Raw genomic sequence first — 19509 nt, forward strand, 5'->3', positions numbered from 1 at the left:
TTTTTTTCTTTACACGGTTGTGGTTTTTATTGGCAAAGAGTGTTTTGAATCGGGACAGTCATTAATTACAACAAATTGCCTCTTTATCTGATATATCCAATACCATACGTAAAAAAAAAAAAAAAGGTAGAATAACTTGAAAAAAGCATGTTACTACTTATAGTTTTTACATAAGTCTTAAGCTGGTTTTTGCTGCAGGTTCTATCGGGTCTTAAAAACAACCTGAACCATGACTTCACCAGAATAAATCCTCCGTTTAGTAAGCATACTCTTAAATCGCTTATATGGTATTTACATATAGACCTTCATTTGGTTTCTTACCACATTCAAATGGTAACTTAAAGACCTTCAGTGAGCATAAAAATTAGGGATACACTATTTTTGTACATATCGGTTCTGCAAGTAAAACTGGGCTGATACAATTAAAGTTTTGGCAGGGGATTGTCTAAGTGGTATTTGTTTAGTCATGTGACAATAGCTGCATTTCCATAACTCGTGTGCGCAAAACTTTGTAGATATTCCGCTAATGTAAAAAATAAAACATTTGCAATTGTGGTTTTTTATTAAATACGAAATGAAATAAAAATCACGTAAAAGTGTTTACTCAAGGTCATTTAAAAAAAAAAAAAAAACATGCCACACTATCACTCTACTACTTCCTGTCCTCTGGTCCGGTTTCCCGTATTAATGTCCATTGTTAATCACATGACTGGTGATGCAAAAAAGTGGTTCCATTACAGTTCTGCAAAATACATTAATTTTGATACTTCATCCTCGTGCAAAACTTTTTTTTTTTTTGCGTTTTATTTCGTAATTCCAATTTGTGCAATTAATACGGTCAATGGAAACACAGCTATTTATGTCAGCAGTGTGGTTGTTGAAAGGGTAGGGAAACATTTATATAGTATCAATTACCAGCTATAGCAGTGATATAAATATCGGCATCGACCGCATTTTCATGTCGGTGCATCCCTAATTAAAAATTGAAGTTAACTGAAAGTGGCATTGGACAAAAGCAACAATGGATTTGCATAGGCTTCCCTCTAGATTAGATTACATTCTAAGAAGTACCAGCCTGTTTATTTTATAGCACAAAAAGCAAGATCAAACACTTCTGTGAAGTAGGACTGGGCGATAAAATCAAATTTTATCAATAACATTTTTGGTTTTGAAGATTTAATTTTTAGAAAATCTTTTTTTTTTTCCCCCACCAATGCATTCCTTTTCTATAGTTCATAATGATGACAGCATGCCCACAGCTCATCTTGCTCAACAACCGTTTTTTTACAGCTTGTATTTATTTGGACTTTGAATTCCGGTCAACTCTGATGGGAATATTAGAAACCTGGCCACTGTCTTACTAAGCATTTCCGCTCCATTTTCCCCCTTCCATTCACTTGGATTCCACCAGAAGAATTTCAACTGGGCTAATCGGCAAACAGGAGAAGTTGTGGATGACGGTGTTTTTCTGAGACATTTTAGAATTACAAATAGTTTGCCTGTAGTTTTAGCAGTGGCAAAGGAGTGGCAAACAGAGTTCATCCCTCAAGGAAGCAATCGTTTCTCGATAGCTGAGGGTCTGGTACTTATGCACAAAGTAAAGCGTAGGAGAAGGGGATGACGTTTTTTTCAAGTTAGAATATTAGGCCAGAATTTTTAAAAAATGTTTCAATTCCGAAAATAAGATAAAAAAGTATTACAAGAATACAGTTGTATCAATGTGAGAAAAAAGTCAAAATAATGTGAGTATCACCAGAGTACAGTTGTAATATAAAAAGAATGCAGTAATCATTTTATGAGAACTCCACCATTAAAAATAAAAACATTCAATGAAGAATATTGAGCATCTTTTAAAGTTATACTTTGGCATTGCTGTTTTTTTTTTAATCCATTGGCTTTAAATTTTCAGCAGCAGGACTTTGAAATTGTTCACTTTGAAGAAAACTGCACACACTGAAAGGCTCACATTACATTTCTAACCCTTTTTTCCAATCATCAAAAATACTTTTTTTTTGTAATTTTGGTTCTGGTTTAATTATGTCATTGTTCTGCTAATACTTGGTCTATTTTCTTGTAATTAAACAAGAAATTTAATTGCAAATTTAATTTTAAGCCACATCACCCAGCCCTACTGTGAAGAAAATTATTTTAGCTACCAAAAATTATTCCATTGACAGTACAAAAAACCCCAAAAACAATCAAACAAGCTACACATGTTCTATTCAGAACAACCTTACTGACGTATTCGTCAAAACGTCTTTACCAGGCATGGGCCAGCTACAGTGGTAACCTTAAACACTTAAAATGTTTGGGGGGTTTTTCACTGTAAAAATGTTTCCAACAAACCAAAGTTCCAATAGGTGCTGCCCCCACCTGTTGCTGCACACTTCTGGTCAAGAAGAAATGTTGCAAAGTAAGGAGATTGGTGACAATTTTAAATAAACAATTGAGTTAATACCATGGTATCATGGTATTTTCAATTCAAATTTAAACCACTGTGATGACCTTTTGTTGACCCACGCCCAGTCTTTGCTAGTGGTAAATCATTATCCATGGTTGTTTTCAACGAGCTGAATGAAATCAAGATGCGTTCAGTCCTGTGATTTCTCAGTTGGTAATAGTATTTCTATGAGTTTGTCCACAGAGAGAACTTTTGCTACCTTAAGCCTCTTCGACCCTTTTTCAGTCCAGGATCCTTTATTGTGTCTGCATTAATAAGCGAGTCTTTAGGGAAGGGATTTACAAATCGTCTGTGTTGGAAAAACAATTAAGTTGGGTGTCCTGACACAAAGCCAGCTTGGCTCCCGCTGTTAAAAATGGAGATGAGGCGGTCTTCATCGGCGGACATCAGCACGTCGAAGTCATCCAGCACGGCAGGCTGCTGGCTGTTGTTGTTGCTGGACGCCAGGACGATCATGTCCTCGTTCCGGAGCAGGTTGGCGATGCTGTTGGGGTAATTCATGTAGGTGCTTCCTGGGTTGTTGATGTGATCTGGGAGGTTCTGGGATGCGGCGCCGTTCTGGGAAGCAGCAGCCGAGCTGGAGAGGACTCCCTGTTGGGAAGACGTCAGCATGGATGCGGCAGATCCGCCCTCGCTCATTAGGCGCGGGTTCAGAAGGTCCTCGAATTCATCCATGTTGAGGCTGTCCAGGGTGCCTGGCACCGGATGGTCGGTGAAGTTGGAGAAGTCCGGGATCTCGTCGTCCACTAGCGGGGGGTCTACCCGGAACTGGGACTCCTGCAGGGGGAAGGTGCTGCCAGTCTGTGGGGCGGCGGCGCTTCCTTGAGGAGCCGCAGACTCCTCGGCCATGGGGGAGGAAATGTTGGGGAAGAACTCGTGAAGGTCCGGCAGGTTGATAGTGGAGTACTCGTTGTTGACAGCGGTGGAGGTGGAGGAGGAGGAAGGGGCCGACACAGAGCTCATCGTGAAGGTCTGCACCGGGTTGGTGGGGCCCAGCTTCAAGCTCTCCATGATCTTCCAGGTTTGGTTGGTAGTCGCCGTAGAGATGGACGAAGATGCCTCAACCTTAGGCTGGACTGAGAACAGCTGTCCTGGTTGATTGTATGAGAAGGGTTTCAACCCACTGGCAGAAGGGGCAGCCTCTGCTGCTGGGAGAAAAAACATCATCAGTTTCCTGTCTGAAAACCAATTCAATGCAAGTAGTAGTAATACTTCACAAATTAATGTCAGGTACTGGAAAATGCAGTGCTTGGCAAGGTATTCAAAGAGAAGTTTCTATAAACATCAACTTTGAGGCCTCGTTATATCCACTAATACAAACATGTCAGTGAACAGTTTTAGAAAATAATTTAAACAGTGGCTGCTGAATACTCAAAGCTGAATTTATGTTTTAAATTCATATCTTTGAATGAAATGTTTTAATATTTTTTATAATATTGCTTTTTAAAATTAGTCATCTGTACCACTATTAACCATTCCTTGTAATTTGCTGTTAATTATGTGTTCGTCCATGTGTGTGTTTTTCTTTATTTTTCCACTATCAACCGATGAGAAATAACCTTTTTGCTAAGGGCAACCTTCACTGTGCATTGTCCCTTATGAAGTAAATTCAAATTTATGAGTGGTGGGACTCAATTCATATTTTTTACTGAGTTAACTGCAGGGTCTATAATTAATTCATTGCAATTAAATGCATTTTAATCAAAAACCATATTGAGAAAAGAAAGTTTTAATTCAAAAACACTTTTTGCTGGTAAATTACAGGGCCAGTATGTCTATTTATTAACGGGCTAACAAACATACAATAAAGACATTTGTTGATTTTAATCTGTTATCTAGGTGGTCCTGACCATTCATGGAACTTCTTTAGAAATGTGGACTGTGGACTCTGACATTACCACTGGGAATGTCTGTGCTGCTCTAGCATGTTTTAGGCTCGAATAGTTTCGCTGACAGGCTAACTCATTTTAACCCAACAGCAGTCGTTCCCAGCATGTCATCTGACCGTTTTTGAAGAGAACAAATTTATTCCCAGTGGGCTAAGAGAAGAGGCTTTGTTGTCTGTCGCTGTTTGTGGATGTCAGTTGTTCGTCACATTTACTGGTGTACCAGAGACAATATAAAGGTTCCTGCTCTAGATTTTTTTTTATCTATGCAAAACAAAAAAAATTGCATTAACATTTTAATGCATTAAAATCTATGTAGTTAATTAATCAGATTTAATGTGTTACAGTCCTGGTACTAATATTTAAAAATGTATTTATGTCTGGTCCATTTTACCATATAAATGTATTTTGACCCAAGCCATTCCAGAACTACATGTTTATGGAGAAGCTCGGTCATACTAGTCCTAAATTTTGTACACTTTTGGTCATTTTTATGTTAAAGGTGTGGCATGTTGGGTGTGCTGTGGTGGTGCAGGGGTTAAGCACAACCCACATATGGAGACCTCAGTCCTGCTGTCATAAGTTCGATTCCCGGCCTTGGTGACCTTTCCCACATGTCCTTCCCTTCTCTCGTTACCCACTTTCCTGTCAGCTAACTAGCCAATAAAACCTTAAAAAACAAAAGGTGTGGTACGTGTGGATCAGCATTCCCTCTCAATTCTTGGAGTTACATTTTAACTTTTGGAATATTGTTATGATGTGCAACTGTGGCAACAAGGTAATATTTTTTCCAAGTGAAAGCAGCTGATAAGTGTCTCAAAAACTCAAACGACACATGAACTATGACCCCAAATCCCAGAGGAATTAACCATATTGCCATAGACACAGATTTAAAGAGGAGCGGCAAAAGCAAAGGAGGTGCTCACCAACAACTGATGGCGTCATCCAGGATATGTTATTATGTTAACAATATTGTTTTACGTCTTCCCTGATCAAATTAATAAAACCGACTCCGAACAATAAGTGGATGAGACTAACTCACCTGCTTGTGTGCTCATTGAAGACAGTTTAGCTGCAACTGGTCTCCGTGCGAGGCTTATGTGCCGTCTGTCTTGTGGAACGGACACTAGAATTTTATAAAACGTGCTTGTTAGTGGAGTTTCAATGTAAGCATAATGATAATTACAAAAAGAGGGCCATCCAGGCCCTAACATACCAGTTGATAACATAGATCCCAGTTTCAAGCTCTGGAACATGTCTCCTGTACGCTTTCTCTTCTCAGTCAGCCTGTATTCATCTGTAAAGGGATCATCGAAATGGCAAATTGTTAGGTTTCATACACTTTACATTATTTTGTCAATTATTTTCAAGAGCCTTTAAGTAAAAATTGAAGTCTATTACCTGGGTCAGCAGGTAGGAACTGAAAGTCCATCGGCTCGCTGACTTCACGGTCAGAGGGCCGTCTGAGCTGCATCTTCACCTTAATGGGCTCGCTGAGGTTAGTGTCGCGATAGGGAGGTGTGCGGAAGACAATGGCCACCTGCCGGTGGACGTCAGCCTGAGAGAACGTGCCCTTCCCCTCCCAGGAGTCCTGGAAGAACCGCACCTCAATGTCCTCTGCAGAAGGAAAGGCAAACCGGCAAGATTTAGATATGCATAGCTGGTAAATGCTTGCATATCTACCAGCTTTGCTGCAGTTCTTGCTGCAGTAGTTGCAGTGAAAAGTGTTTTTAAACAGTACTAACTCATAAATGCACAAGACTTTTCAGATTTTGAAAACCATTTGTTCTTTTCTCTAACTTCACAACTAGGTACTATGTGTTGGTCTATACCATGAAATCCCATTAAAATGCACCAAAGTTTGAACTTGTATGGTGATAAAATGTAGAAAAGTTCAAACGGGTATAAAAATGTCAGCAAGGTAGCGTACATCTATATCTGTACATAATTAAACCGATTAAACCGAACATATTTTGTTCATTCAGACACAGTGTTACTGCTTTGTTGTACTCTAACCCTACAGCAACAGAGAAACAAAACCCTGCAGTTGCAAAATGACGTCATCTGAAACCAGAAGGTCTTTGAAACGGAAGTTTAATGCTGCAGAAAAGTTATTTTGGGCCATAGACAGCCACGCTCAAGAAGTCATTTCATGACTGACAGGACCACAACTGAACAACTGCAACAAACTGCAGTGGCAGCTCATTTTGGGCACTTGAGATAAGTCCGATACCAAGTCACACAACCGTACGCTTTCCGCTATAGAAACGTTATCGGACGTTTTATTTCCTAGATCAGGCGTGTGGCCCACAAGCTCAGGACTTGTGGGCCACATCCGGCTTGGCCAACGTACTATTTTATCTGATCCGTACGTGTAATGTGACAGGCCTGCAAGCTTTTTACGACTTTTACTACTCTTTCATAAATCCTAAAGAAGGTTCTCCACTTTTTTATGTTCTCCATTTTGTATGGAAAGGATAAACTGTGGCTTTCTGGACTTCCTGGCCTACTTCACTTTTACATAAAGGCTTCATTTATGTGAATTGTGGCTTCTATAGGACAAAAGAAAAAAGTAAAAATGCGATAATTCACGATTCATGGTTTGGGTAGATTTTACACAAACTAAATCGTCATTTGAAAACAGCTCTTTGCATTTACGCAATCTAAAAACGAATATTTTTGATTGATACGAAACATCTGTGTGTTTATCTTCAAACGCGGCAACAGACCCCGACTTCCTGTGGGTGTGAACAGTTTTCTGCCTCACCAAATTATATGCCTCAATAGCCACATCTCTGCTTACTCACTTCTGAGTTCTATTTACAGACTACGCAGTATGAAAGTGTAAATTAAAAGCTGTAGTAATGTATTCAAATGCCAGACAGCACAGGCACCTTTTTGCACTTTATCGCAGAGGAGGAAGATTTCATCCCCTCCTCTGCAGCTGCCGGAGTTACGGTTCACTCTGCAGATTTTCAACTCGGCTGTGTTTGGGGCTCCTGAAAGACAAAAAAAAGAAAAACTATTATCAGCAAAACAAAGATTCAGTAAAGGATTGCAACAGAAAATAACTTGCACGAAAATAGGATGTGGCTGATCTGGAGATCAATTCTTGTCAGTATCTTCAGGCTGATGAGAAAAGTCGGTAAGCAAAGAGGAACAAAGAGTGTCTGAGGCTGCAGGAAGGCACCACGATAAGTCGAATTTGTAATAAATGCCCATTTCCTCGTGAAATTACCATCACCATCAGAAGACATTAGCAATAAGCTGCTCACAATGCTGTACCTTGTCGCTTATACTGAAGCTGAGAGGAAACACTTCACTCTAAGAGAAAATTTCAAAGGTTTGCCCTAAATTCATTTGACAGACAAACCCTACTCTAACTCAGATTAAATTACATCGGAATAAAATCTAATTTATTCACTGAAACAAAAGTAAATAAAGGCATTGAAGAGTGTCATCAATAGTCTTAAATCGATTCATTAATTTAACATCATTTATGCTGCCCGAAGCTGATTGCGAGTTACTTTTAAGAACCGTTTTCTGGTACTGAAAATATATTTTTTGCCTTAGTAATTATTTAGATTGGGGGTGAAGTCAATATCAGAACACAGTTAATGTAAAGCAGGCCCTGTAAAACAAGGTTTTTCTATTACCAAGTTGCAGAGGTGAGTTTTTTCCGTATCAGTTTCTTTCATTATAAAGCTAATGAATCACTGACAAAAGTTGTGTGTCTGGTGAATTTTTGGTCAAAACAAAGCTTGTTCTTTATTCAGTGAAGTTACTCTCAGTGGGCAGCATAAACAGAAATTTTACTCAAGTAAGAATGGCAATACTTCATAATAAAGTTACTGAAGTAAAAAGTACAGCACAGTGAAACTACTCCTAAAAATATAATTTAACCCAAAAAGCTACTCGAGTAAATGTAAGTGGTTGACACTTTAACCAAGTGTTAGCACCTTACACTAGTAATTAGCATTGTTAGCATGGCTGGTGATTTCTGGGTATATTTATTTTCTTGATGCCACCGTTTTCCACAAGGATGCCAACATTTCCAAATCCGGAATGTTTCAAAACAGAGCAACTTTCACGTGCTTTGTTCAGCCTTCTTGTTATTCGCTCAAAGTCTTGCTCTCTCTCACCAGCAGCAGTTCTTCGGCTTAAATGTTTAAATTTTGAGTTCCCTTCCAATTGATCAAACTGGTCCATTCCAGTGAATAGGTTCTAAATTTTTGGTTGTTGGCCAACCAAAACCCTTTAACCCGTCAACCAGTCACAGGCTGTCTCCAATACTTCTGAAGTGATTTGAATTGCGGTGTGGTAGCTACTCGCATTGCTAATCAGTCCCTCCATTTCCATGGAAATTCATGCAAAATCAACAGATTTCCAAGTTGTTTTTGTTGTTTTTTTTCTGTGCTAATGCGTAATTCTGAGTTTATTGCAATTTGGTTCAAATGACCACTAACTCCCACCTGCAGGTGGCAGTATTTCATACCTCAACTACACCGCTGCCTCAGCCAACTTGAAGTCCAGTTATAGAAGGTGATCAATAAGTTGGCAAAAAATACTGTGCTTTCTCATCTTTTTTTCTTCGAAAAGTAAAATTTGGAAGGTTTAATGAATAAAAAAATATCCTTGCCAATATTTCTAAACTAGCATCACAAATTATCCCTTTATCCATTGAAGTTAGGCTAGTGAGACTTAGTGAAATGATAGATGTTGAGAGTTTAGAATTAATTTACCATTATTTTAACTTTGCATACCATAGGTTTAGGCCTAAGCATTTCCCCACTTTTGCACAAAAGCAACTTTTCCATCTAAGTAAATAAGCTCTTAATAAATTTTAATTTTCCCGTTTTCTCTTTTTGTTTTGCTTTAATCAGCAAATAGTGGCACACCAGCAGTTGAGTGCCGTGTTTCCAACTCACTGTTGTCAAAGATAGGCTGTGAGACGACAGGCGGCAGAGGAAACATGTCCCCCGTGGGAAGGGTGATGGAGGCCTGGAAGCAAAGTCGCACAGAATTCAGGTCAAACTCTTCCTCCCACACCTTGGGCTCAGGAACTGCAATCAAAACAGAGAAAGGAAAAGGGTGGGGAGTGTAATCACACAGCGCGGCAGTCTGACTAAGCACTGCATCCTGTCAAGAGAAGGTGGAACACTTGGGGAAAAAAAAAACAACTGAAAAATTGGCGTCTTAACAGGGTTTGTCCCAGTAAAATGTCCTGCTAAAGTTGTTATAATTCTGATTTGCATTTCAAAGTTCATCGGTATTATTGTCATCAGTCTATTTGGGTGCCAAGAAGAGAATGCAGCAACTTAAAAGTAGAAAACCATTGACACTTACTGCTGAAGGGGTTGTTGCTGGTCTGCAGTCTGCAAGTGATGGCCTCGTTGACATCCTTCTTCTTCACACACTGAATGCCCAGGTTCTGAAAACTAAAGGGCAAATACACCAAGTTTTATTTATGGGAGGCCAGAGCTCCATGTTTTGACTGATTGGGAATTGATCTGGATAATTACAGATATTGGTAACATACGTTTTGGTTGTTTTTTAAAAATGTTTTTTCTTTTGGCTTTATTTATGTACAGTTTTACATTTTTTTTGCAAGAATCTCCCCTTAATATTTCCTTTGGCGAGCAGAACAATACTTTAAGACTTTTTAGAAGGTTTGTCAGAATTATGACATTCTGTTCATTTAATTACAGTAAACATGGCTGCAAAAATCAAAAACCTAATCTACGCAACATAACTTTTCATAGTGGCATTTATTTATTTTAAGGGAATTTGTTTTTTGCTTAAATTATAATACTTTGTATGCTGATTTGGTTTGGACTTTTTTTCAATCAATTTTTAAGCTTTTTTTTTTTAAAATGTACTCTATATTTGCACTGCTTGGACAGCAGAGAAATCTTTATTATCTGCATCGTCTTAAATTGAACACTATATTAGAAGAAAAACAAACATTTCTGTAAAAAGCACAGAAATCCAACTGGAGTCATCATCTTTAAAGCAGGAAATTGCAATATTTCAGTTACATTGTGGCATGTTGATCTCTATGACTTAAATGTGTCGGGATTAAAAAAACAAAAACTATAAAGTCCAACTTCCTAGCCAAATATAATTTTAGTAAGCAGAATTTTATTGCATTTTTTAATCACAATTAATTCACTATCGTTATAGAGAAAAAAAGGAATGACAAGAACAAAATATGACTTCTCTTTTAGGTAACTGTCAGATTGGGACTGTGTGTCAGAGCCATTATTACCCCACAAACACAAATACTGCTTTTGGAAAAACATTTTCATTTGTTCTATGCTTCTTTAGGACAAAGGTCACATAAAGAAGTGTGAATTGTACCACTAACCTCTACATAGTCACTGTATTTTTAGATTTATTGGTATTTATTGAACTATCAGTGGAGAAGATAGTAAAACTAACAATCTGGACAAAAGGACAGTTGAGGCGACTTTAAATATCATGAATTGGAATTTATTGTGGGAACGATAAATGAAAGTTCTTATGATAGGAAATGTATCACGATAAATAATAAATGATACACTTGCCAGTGTACCCCTAATTTCCATTAATGACCGAGAGTATACATCATTTCTGATATTACGCTGTTTTCTGTTTTTCAAACATAATACTCCTTGTTCACTGCCTTATCTTTTGGGAGAAAACTGTGTCAATTCCAATCAGAAACAAACATTTTAGTTGAATGAAAATTACATTTTCAAACTGCAACAAGCAGGAATTATGTCTTAGAATTGTTTGGTTCTACTTCTGTATTTTATAATTTAAACATGAATAATATTTCTTAAATTTCACATTTTTAATCTTCTGGAAGGATTCCCCCCCCCAGTATATAGTTAGATATAAAATAAAATAATTGTTTTCAGTCATTTTGGTAGGGACACAATAAGCTTAAAAAAAAACAAAAGACTTCCTTCATCTTCAGGTTCCTATAATCCTTTTAATTAGGCAAACTTATAAAGGCCTTGTATAAAGGTTTTTTTAATTAGATGACTAATACACCCAGTGGATTAACTCAAACCACCTGCAGTACATGCTGTTTGTTAGGATTTCATCACTCCTGTTTTAGGCCACACTGACATATTTCAGTCTCACCAGGAAAGACCGGTTTGGTTATGTAACACAAGGCGTTGGCGTCAAACAGTCAAACTTTAGTTGACTCGCCTTTTTAAGTTTTTGATCGTAAAGAACACCTGAGAGCGCGCCGCTTCCTTTTTCGACGAGACCCTTTCCAGTAAAAGACCATTTTAGTCGGGATATCAGACCCTGAAGAGGAAGTCCAACAGTTCCTAATGGGTCCAGTTAATGTTTTACTCAAGTCCACACAGAAGGTGGAGCTGGTAGCTTTACCGATGAAATTTCTGAAGTAGATAAAGGGAAGATTTGGATGAAGTGCATCTCTAACATGCAAGAAACACAATGTAGGTCATTTTAGTCGAAGACTGAGAGCTGCAGTCACTTATCAAAACAATCTCTATCTTGTTTTTCCTGTCCTTTACTTGTCGTTAAGCTCTTTGAATTTATTTTGAAAACTATCACTTATCTGCACAGCTGCTTAAGTTGCACTGTGAGGACCAGAAACATGCAGGATTCATTCTGTAAACCGAATTTAAGGATCGACAAGCCCACCTGTGGATTCGTCTCTCCTGCAGATCGGCCTCATAGTAGCCATGTTTGCAGTCTTTCCCAACCAGTTCGTGGGGGTGGGGTTTGTGCGGGGGGTTCTTTGTCACCAGAGAGATGCGGACCCGGAGCGGGCCGCTGTAGTTGTGAACCTGTCGGACAAAACGAGATGAATTTGCTGGTTAAAAGAGAAAAAACAGAGCAGGTTTGATGGCTCAGTCATGCAATAGTAAATAAAGAACAGCCAGTCACTGTCCTTTATGTAGAAACATTAAAAAAGTCAACTTTGATTTTGTTTTAAAGAAAGGGTTTCACCAACTCAGATTTAAGACCTTTTTAAAGACCTATATCACGACAGAAATATACAAAAAAAATTGGTTACTTTATATAGAAATGCCAAGCTTTTTTGCACAGAATGTAGGTAGCGTTGTACAGGTTGGCAACATAAGTAAGCAGGTGGCAAAGACGAACATTGTCCAGCCAGCTGGCGATAACTTACACTTAAATAGACACAAAAAAGCTAGCAAGCTAGCTAGCTAAGGTATATTAGCAGATAGTTAGTGGTAGCCTCAACTGTCTCGAGTCTTGGAACATAATGAAGGCGTCTGTTAGAGTCAAACTTTTGCCTGACAGAAAAGTCCCACAGAAAAACATACATGCCATGCCACAAAATTTAAGACCTGTGTTTAATGTATTTAAGGCCAACTTTCACAATTTCCTATGGATTCAAGACATTTTAAAGCTTTAAGTTTAGATACATGAATTTAAGATTTTTAAGAATGCATAGACACTCTATTTTATGATTTTAGCCAATACCTTTTTTTTTTACAATAGATGATTGTTTTTCTGATGAGTGGAAATGAACAAAAATCCTTTCCCAACATCTTCATAAAAACTTGCACAGACATGCATACCAAATATGTCACTGTAGTATCACTGCATGTAATATTAATATTGCAGAAGTACTTCAAACTTAAGTTATTTTTATAAGAGAAAGAGGGGAGGCAGAAAAATATGGATTTAGTGCATATCCTATTGCATTGCAATATTTTCTAATGGTGTGTAGCATTAATATTCTGAACCACGAAGAAAAAAAATACTTTCTAAATTAGAACTCCCCATGTGAACTACGTCAATGTTTATACATATATGTCGAAATAACATTTATGTATTGAGGTCAAGTCAAGAGTCCAAACGTCAACCTTTCAGTCCAAATATGGAAATGTTCAGTTTCAAAACAGCGATGGTTTCCAAGCTTGACAGCGTTTACTTCCTATTACACACCTACCTTTTAATGGCCCCTGGTTTCACTGTCCACATGCATCTTTAGGGGTATTCCCAGTTTAGGTAACACATGAAAACATTAATCACATTTCCTGGCTTCTATTAGAAGCGTTTCCTAGGAACACTACTGGAAGCTTGCCAGTAATGTTCCAGTAGTGTTATTCTCAACAGAAAAACAGCTAATCATCAAAGCATCCGAGGCATGGTTACCTAGGTGACTGCCACAGCGTTCCCTCCTGGTTCATATGTTATTCATCTTTCAACCTAAATATGTACTTTTCTTGATTATTTTAATTATTGCTATTATTATTAAATAAAAAAAAAATAAAAATATTATAAACTGGCAGTGAACTCTCACATCGAATGTCTGCTTGAAGCTACAGCACGCAACTTAAACAAAAAAAACAGAAGATTTTACATATGCATTAAAACTTTCCATATGTCCTAACATGAGATGGATAATCAGTGAAAAAAAAAAATCAATCTCCTCTGCCTCCTCCTGTGTTCTGCAGAATTACTCCGCTCGGTCACAAACAACCAATCAGAACCATGCTCTCAGGAAGGTTTAATTTAGCAACTCAGGATTGTTTATTTTGATACAACCTGCATTTAACTTTGAATGAATTTGTCGTCTTTTTCTTTACATTATTTAATATTGACAGTGTTGTGAGATTCATTTGACTCATGCATAATTTAGGCTGTTTAGAGCCTCACTCTTAAATATTGTTTTACTGATTGCAGGTTTTTCCATTCATCCTTTTGATCGAATAGCTGCTGTATTGAGCCTGCAAGTATTTGGCATGTTTTATGTCTAAATTAGGTGAATTTATTGCCAGATCTTTTTTTTTATTATTATTTTGCCAGATCACAAAGCAGCATTTATACCTAATGCAAAAAATTAACAGCCAATCCAGGTGACCGGCACTGATTGGTGATCGGCAATAATCGGCCCTCGTGGGAGATCGGGATCGGCAGCAAAAAACCTGATCAGAGCATCCCTAAGACAGACCAATAGATCAGGCTTTTATTAAAGATCGTTGACTGGCCGAAAAAGCCGCGATCAGTGCGCCTCTATGGCCAAAGCTACAAAGAAATGGTTTAGATCAGAACATATTCATTTGCTAGAATGGGCCAGTCAAAGTCCAGACATAAATTCAACTTGATCTACAGAGAGACTTGAAAATTTGTGCTGACTAAAATTCTCTTTCGAATCTAATTGAGCTATAGCTATTCTACAAAGAATAAGTGAAATCGGTTAAAAGTATTGACTCAGAGAACTGAATACAATTGCAATGTGACAATTTGCAGATTTTATTTGTGCAAACCATTGAAAACTATCCTCATAAAATCCCATTCAAATTGAGCATCTAACATGAGAACAGCAACTGTGGAGCGACAGATTGGAGTCTGACTGGTAAAAATGTGAATTTTGTGCTTCATTAAATCGGATCAAAGCAGGAAAACATTGGTTTGACCAACCTTGATGGCCGGGTAGGTCTTAGTGGTGTCGTTGCTTTTCTCTCCAGGAATACTGCCGGCTGAGCGACCCTCACATTTATAGCGGAACCTCATCCCCCTCTGCTTCGGCTGCTCGATAATCTCTATGTAAGGGCTCGCTGGTTGGACTGGTGGGGGTGGAGGGGTTACATCAAGATAATCAACAATCAGTGTACAAACAAGGCAAAAACGGTTGCAAGTTTAAAAAAAATAAATAAAAACAGTTTCATACCTGGGTTAATAGAGCTCATGCCCCATCCGTACACACCTGGGGTGACAGAGAGACAGGGTTAGGTAAACTCCCAAGAGGAGTAACTGTTAATCATCTACATTAAGTGACGCACGACACAACCCACTGCACAAATGACTAAAACACATTAAAAAACAAGCAGGATTCAGCGCATATTTGAGGTTTTAGTACGGGTTTGTCATTTGCTGTGCCGTCCGAGTGGAAATCTACCAGACGGCACAGCGACCAGGAGAGGTCAGGAGGCCGCCGAGATACACGGGCGTCCCAGCTAAATATAATTACTGCTCGTAAACCGCACGCCAAAGATCCAGAGGCGCTGGAGTGAGGAAAAGTGCAAACAAGGGGGTGAAGTGCCGGCGTCTCGCATTACCAGATTTGTTGCTAGAGAGAAAAAAAAAAGCTGGCTCAACTCTGGTTTCTGAGAGGAAGGTGCGACGAGATCAGGTGGCCAAAAAGCTCCACCCTGAATTCATTTCAGAACCATGAGTGGGATGCTTTCCAAGCTGGAACATGCCTGCTTTCTATGGCTTACACTAAATCACTGTAAGGTGGAGAAATGTATGTGTATTTTTTAATATAACGCTTATAGCTTTATTGCCCTCCTTAAAAATAGACCAACTCAATGCATCCTATTGGAGCTGTACTATTTTTTTTAATGAATGTAAAATTAAAATTCAGGTCAATAAAATTATGGGACTACAACTGTTATTTTTTATCAAAGTGGCATAATTTATGTTAGTTTCAGCTTCGTATGAAAGTGAAAGTAAATGCCTATGAGTGTGTGACCATGTTGTCACACACTCATAAGTCATTCAGTGCACTAATATCATAACTGCTGAATGTTTTTGGGGGAACTGGATGTCACTTTCACTTTAAGTGACCCAACATAGACGTCACTATAAAATTATTATTATTGTAGCGGTCTCGAATGTCTTATTAAAATTCAAGCCGAATATTGTCAGTTTCAATTTACGATTGAAATGGGGAGACAATAATAAATAAAACTGTTTAATGGCCGCTCCATTGCTGCTGCATACATTTTTTATATATTTTTGCCTTTCCTAAAAAAAAGAAAAAAGAAAAGAAAACAAAGAAAATGAAAAGAGAAATCAGCTGGGCGGCAAGATGAAGTTATACAAAATAAAGAGATTTTTAAAAAAAATTTAATAAACAAGCGTAGTATATAAAATGCAGCCCGAATGTAAGGTGAAGAGTAAAATATATCAGATAAGTGTATTTGAGTATGATTCATAACGTGCATTTCTTCAGAGGGATGGAGAAACATTAAACTGTAGGATTTCTGAATGGAGTATGGCAGTCAATCCTTTAGGACCGACCCAGAAGGCCTCCTGGCAGAGCGACAGGTTCGAGGCCAGGTGAAGTAGCCACTAACAGGCTAAATAGTTAAAACATGATCGTTTGAAATTTATATTCTTTAGGAAATTAATTACAAATTCTAAACTTTAGGTTAGACTTTCACTTTAGCTTATTATTCGAGAGCAACCTCCTCCTGTTAGCGCAAACCCAGCGACAGCGGGGCTTTCCCTCTTCGCAAAACAACTACCCGTACAGTTTCACCTCCTGCCAAGTAGCAGAGCAAATAAAAGCAGCTCAACTTACCGTCCATGGCTGTGTCCGTTTCCGCCTCACACTCCTCTTATCACACCACTTTTGCTCACACCACCTGTCCTCTGTCGTTTATGTTGTATTTCTTAGCAAAAAAAGACGATGCAACAACGACAATGTGAAGTCGAAAAACTTCTTGACAGTGCAGTACTGTGGCCTCCTTCGCCCCACCTACATAGTAAAGCGCCGGGGCAAGCGCTCACTCGCTTTCCGGTAAAAGTAGCCCAGAAATACAGCGCGTACTTCAGAGAACAAAGAGCGCCAGCTTCTTGTTTGATTTTTGCGCAATGTCCCACAGTCAAAGTCAGTAATTGGGACTGAAATAGTTCCAGATGTTTTGAGTAATTCATCTGACGCATTTCTCAAATAGACAAAATGTGCCCATTTCAGAGCTGATCAAACTTTTTATATGAGGCCCTGGGCAGAATTGTACTTAAACCCACCAGACACCACTGACCTTCCTTTTTGCATTGTCTAAGCTTGACCTTCTTTTCTAAATATATAAGACCTGTATTTAAACTTATAATTACATTGTTCACTTGAATTAATGAACAACATTAAAGGTAAATAGATTACTTTATAATTTTATTTTTAATTTGTTTCACAAAACATTCCTAAACTCACATGGTGGCACAGGATGAAAATCAGGCAGCATATCCTTTGATTAAATTTATTTTTTTCTCCATGTCTGTAATAAAATTAAGGAATATGGGGTGGCGGTAGTATTTTTTATGCTGTTCACAATAGTTTCTCCTGCGACGTGTAGGCATTTGACTATTCTGATTGAAACAAACACATATTTTGGTTTTGATGAGATGTAAATCTCGTCTTAACGAGATATGAAGCAGGTCGTAAGAGGATAAAAAATGAGTTTTATAACTTAAAACTAATTTTTAAGATATATTTATTTCCCAGTTTTGTAATCTTTCTGTGAAATAAAACAAAAAAGTTTAAAGAGAGGAAAACTGATAAACTACTTCCTTAATCTGAATCTGAACCAGAAATTATGAAATTAGGGATAGACTCTTCTTTGTATTTTACAATTCAAATGGTGGGTTTGTCTTGGAGCCCATGGTCTATCAAAGCAGAATTTGGTGACTATTCACTAACAAACTAACTCAAAATTTTTTTTATTTTGCTCTATAGGGCAAACTGCCTCTAGTTTCAAGACAAGAGTCTTGAAATGCAAAGAAGTACAAATAAATACCAAATCTGAATTAGAGAATTATTATATTTCACTTACACTTAAAACATGTTTAGATTTTTTTTTCTATCTGCAAATTTGAATCAAAGTGAGTCACGAATATTGCTGTACTTTATGTTCCCAATGTCTAGTAAAACCACAAAGACAGGAAGATGGTAGTGAGGTGTGAGGTATCAGCAAACAAGACATAGGCTAACTAAACACCTCACTTCTCATACATAGACCTTCAAACCTCAGATTTGAAGTTATGTTAATCAAAAAAGAGTTATGTTCTAACTTTGCTTCAGAGTTCCTAATTTGAAATTCTGTTAAATTTAAAACTTTAAGATTTCAACTGATAAATGTTGCAGTCATAAGTAAAGGCATGTAGCTTATTCATTTTTGCCTCTTGTGGTCTGGTGTCACATTTCATGCACTCTGTAATTGCAAATACATCAAAAATACAAATAAATATGTTTTGTGTGCTTGCTTGTGAGCTCAATCTTCCTAACTACCTGGCTCCCCCATACCAGAATTATGGGGGAGCCATAGTCAGAATTGAAAAGCCGAACAAGTAGGCAGAACAAATAAGTAAAGCAAAGAAAAAGATTCTTCACAAATACCTGAAGATAACAGTGTCCAGGAAAATGTTACCTAGGACTATTATTTTGAAAATAGAATTCGTGGGTTTCCGGCACCGATTCCTGTGTAACTTGACAGCTGCTGCTCTTTGATTTTCCTTCTTAGTGCAACTCACCACCGCCCACTCAAACAGTGCGGAAATACCCAAATGACGCACTTTAAAGGAACAGAAAAATAAGTTGTGAGTGGGCGAGGCAATAACAAGAGTGGGAGAAAGAAACCTGTATCCTTTTCCATCTCCGCTAGAAGCGTGCACTCATGGTTTTTATCCTCACTAAAAGTAGAACATCAACCGAGATTTGTCCGCCTTTAACGAGTCAAAGCTCTTTGAGCAACATGGCTTTTTATTTCACTGACAAAAACGTCTCCCGAAACTTTAAAAACTGTGCTCCGATCACGAGTATGTAGTATTAGTAGCAATGTTTTTAGCTACTGATGCAAATTTTCTTTCTTTTTTAAAAAACAATGAATAGGGGGAATTCTGCCATCTCTATGGCCCCAAAAACATATGTGCATCACTCTGACCAGCAGAGGGTGCTGTAAGCCAAGAAAACAATTTTTCAAAAAGTCCATCATCCCAACTTGTGACTAGCGTAACAAAACATCTGAAGTTCTATTTCGACAAGTTGATGTGCAACATTAAGATTACAAAATTCCAAAACAAAACAAGAAAAGAAAAAAAAGTGCCTAAATTCACAAAATCCGTTGACATCAGTTAAAAAAATCTAACGTATACATCCATCCATCCATCTTCTTTACACCCTTGTCCCTTAGTGGGGTCGGGAGGGTTTCTAACATAACATCTGGCTCAAATTAAAGTTTTGCAAACCACGTTAAAATGTTGCAAAAATATAATTTTATCAGTAGAAAAACATTGTCAGACACGTTAGTGCACACTTTTACGACTCACAGAGTTCTTTATTGTAATGGACAACCAAAACTATCGCTCCATTCAAGCTACTTCAAAATGCAGCTCCAAGAATGCTGACTACCGCAAGACAGCTTACATCTATTGATTTTA

At 37.9% G+C, this 19509-nt stretch overlaps 1 protein-coding gene across 2 annotated transcripts; it reads right to left on the reverse strand.

Moving 5' to 3' along the window:
- rela (RELA proto-oncogene, NF-kB subunit a) lies at window positions 1-16856 on the reverse strand. 2 transcript variants are annotated; one of them, XM_014973157.2, is made up of 11 exons: window positions 16658-16856; window positions 15020-15055; window positions 14770-14915; window positions 12013-12158; window positions 9694-9785; window positions 9276-9410; window positions 7242-7346; window positions 5749-5964; window positions 5564-5644; window positions 5390-5473; window positions 1-3609 (listed from the first exon to the last, which is right to left on the reverse strand). In XM_014973157.2, the coding sequence occupies exons 1-11, from the start codon at window positions 16662-16664 to the stop codon at window positions 2768-2770; spliced, it is 1890 nt and encodes a 629-aa protein (XP_014828643.2). In that variant the 5' UTR covers window positions 16665-16856; the 3' UTR covers window positions 1-2767. The 2 variants fall into 2 exon arrangements, with proteins under 2 accessions (XP_014828643.2, XP_087871361.1); XM_088015235.1 differs by having other exon boundaries at window positions 1-3606; window positions 16658-16855.
- Between the last annotated feature and the right edge of the window lie 2653 nt (window positions 16857-19509).

Source organism: Poecilia mexicana, unplaced genomic scaffold (assembly GCF_051168715.1).
Source record: "Poecilia mexicana isolate PSO_F unplaced genomic scaffold, ASM5116871v1 scaffold_18, whole genome shotgun sequence".
Taxonomy (NCBI): Eukaryota; Metazoa; Chordata; class Actinopteri; order Cyprinodontiformes; family Poeciliidae; genus Poecilia; species Poecilia mexicana.

What these genes read in the sequence shown, in the direction of transcription:
- rela (XM_014973157.2), bottom strand. An exon ending in CTGCGATAAAGTGCAAAAAG is followed by an intron (nt 5,965 to 7,241) that starts GTGCCTGTGCTG and finishes TTCCTTCTGCAG; the next exon opens with AGGACATTGAGGTGCGGTTC. An exon ending in GTTCCTACCTGCTGACCCAG is followed by an intron (nt 5,645 to 5,748) that starts GTAATAGACTTC and finishes ATCCCTTTACAG; the next exon opens with ATGAATACAGGCTGACTGAG.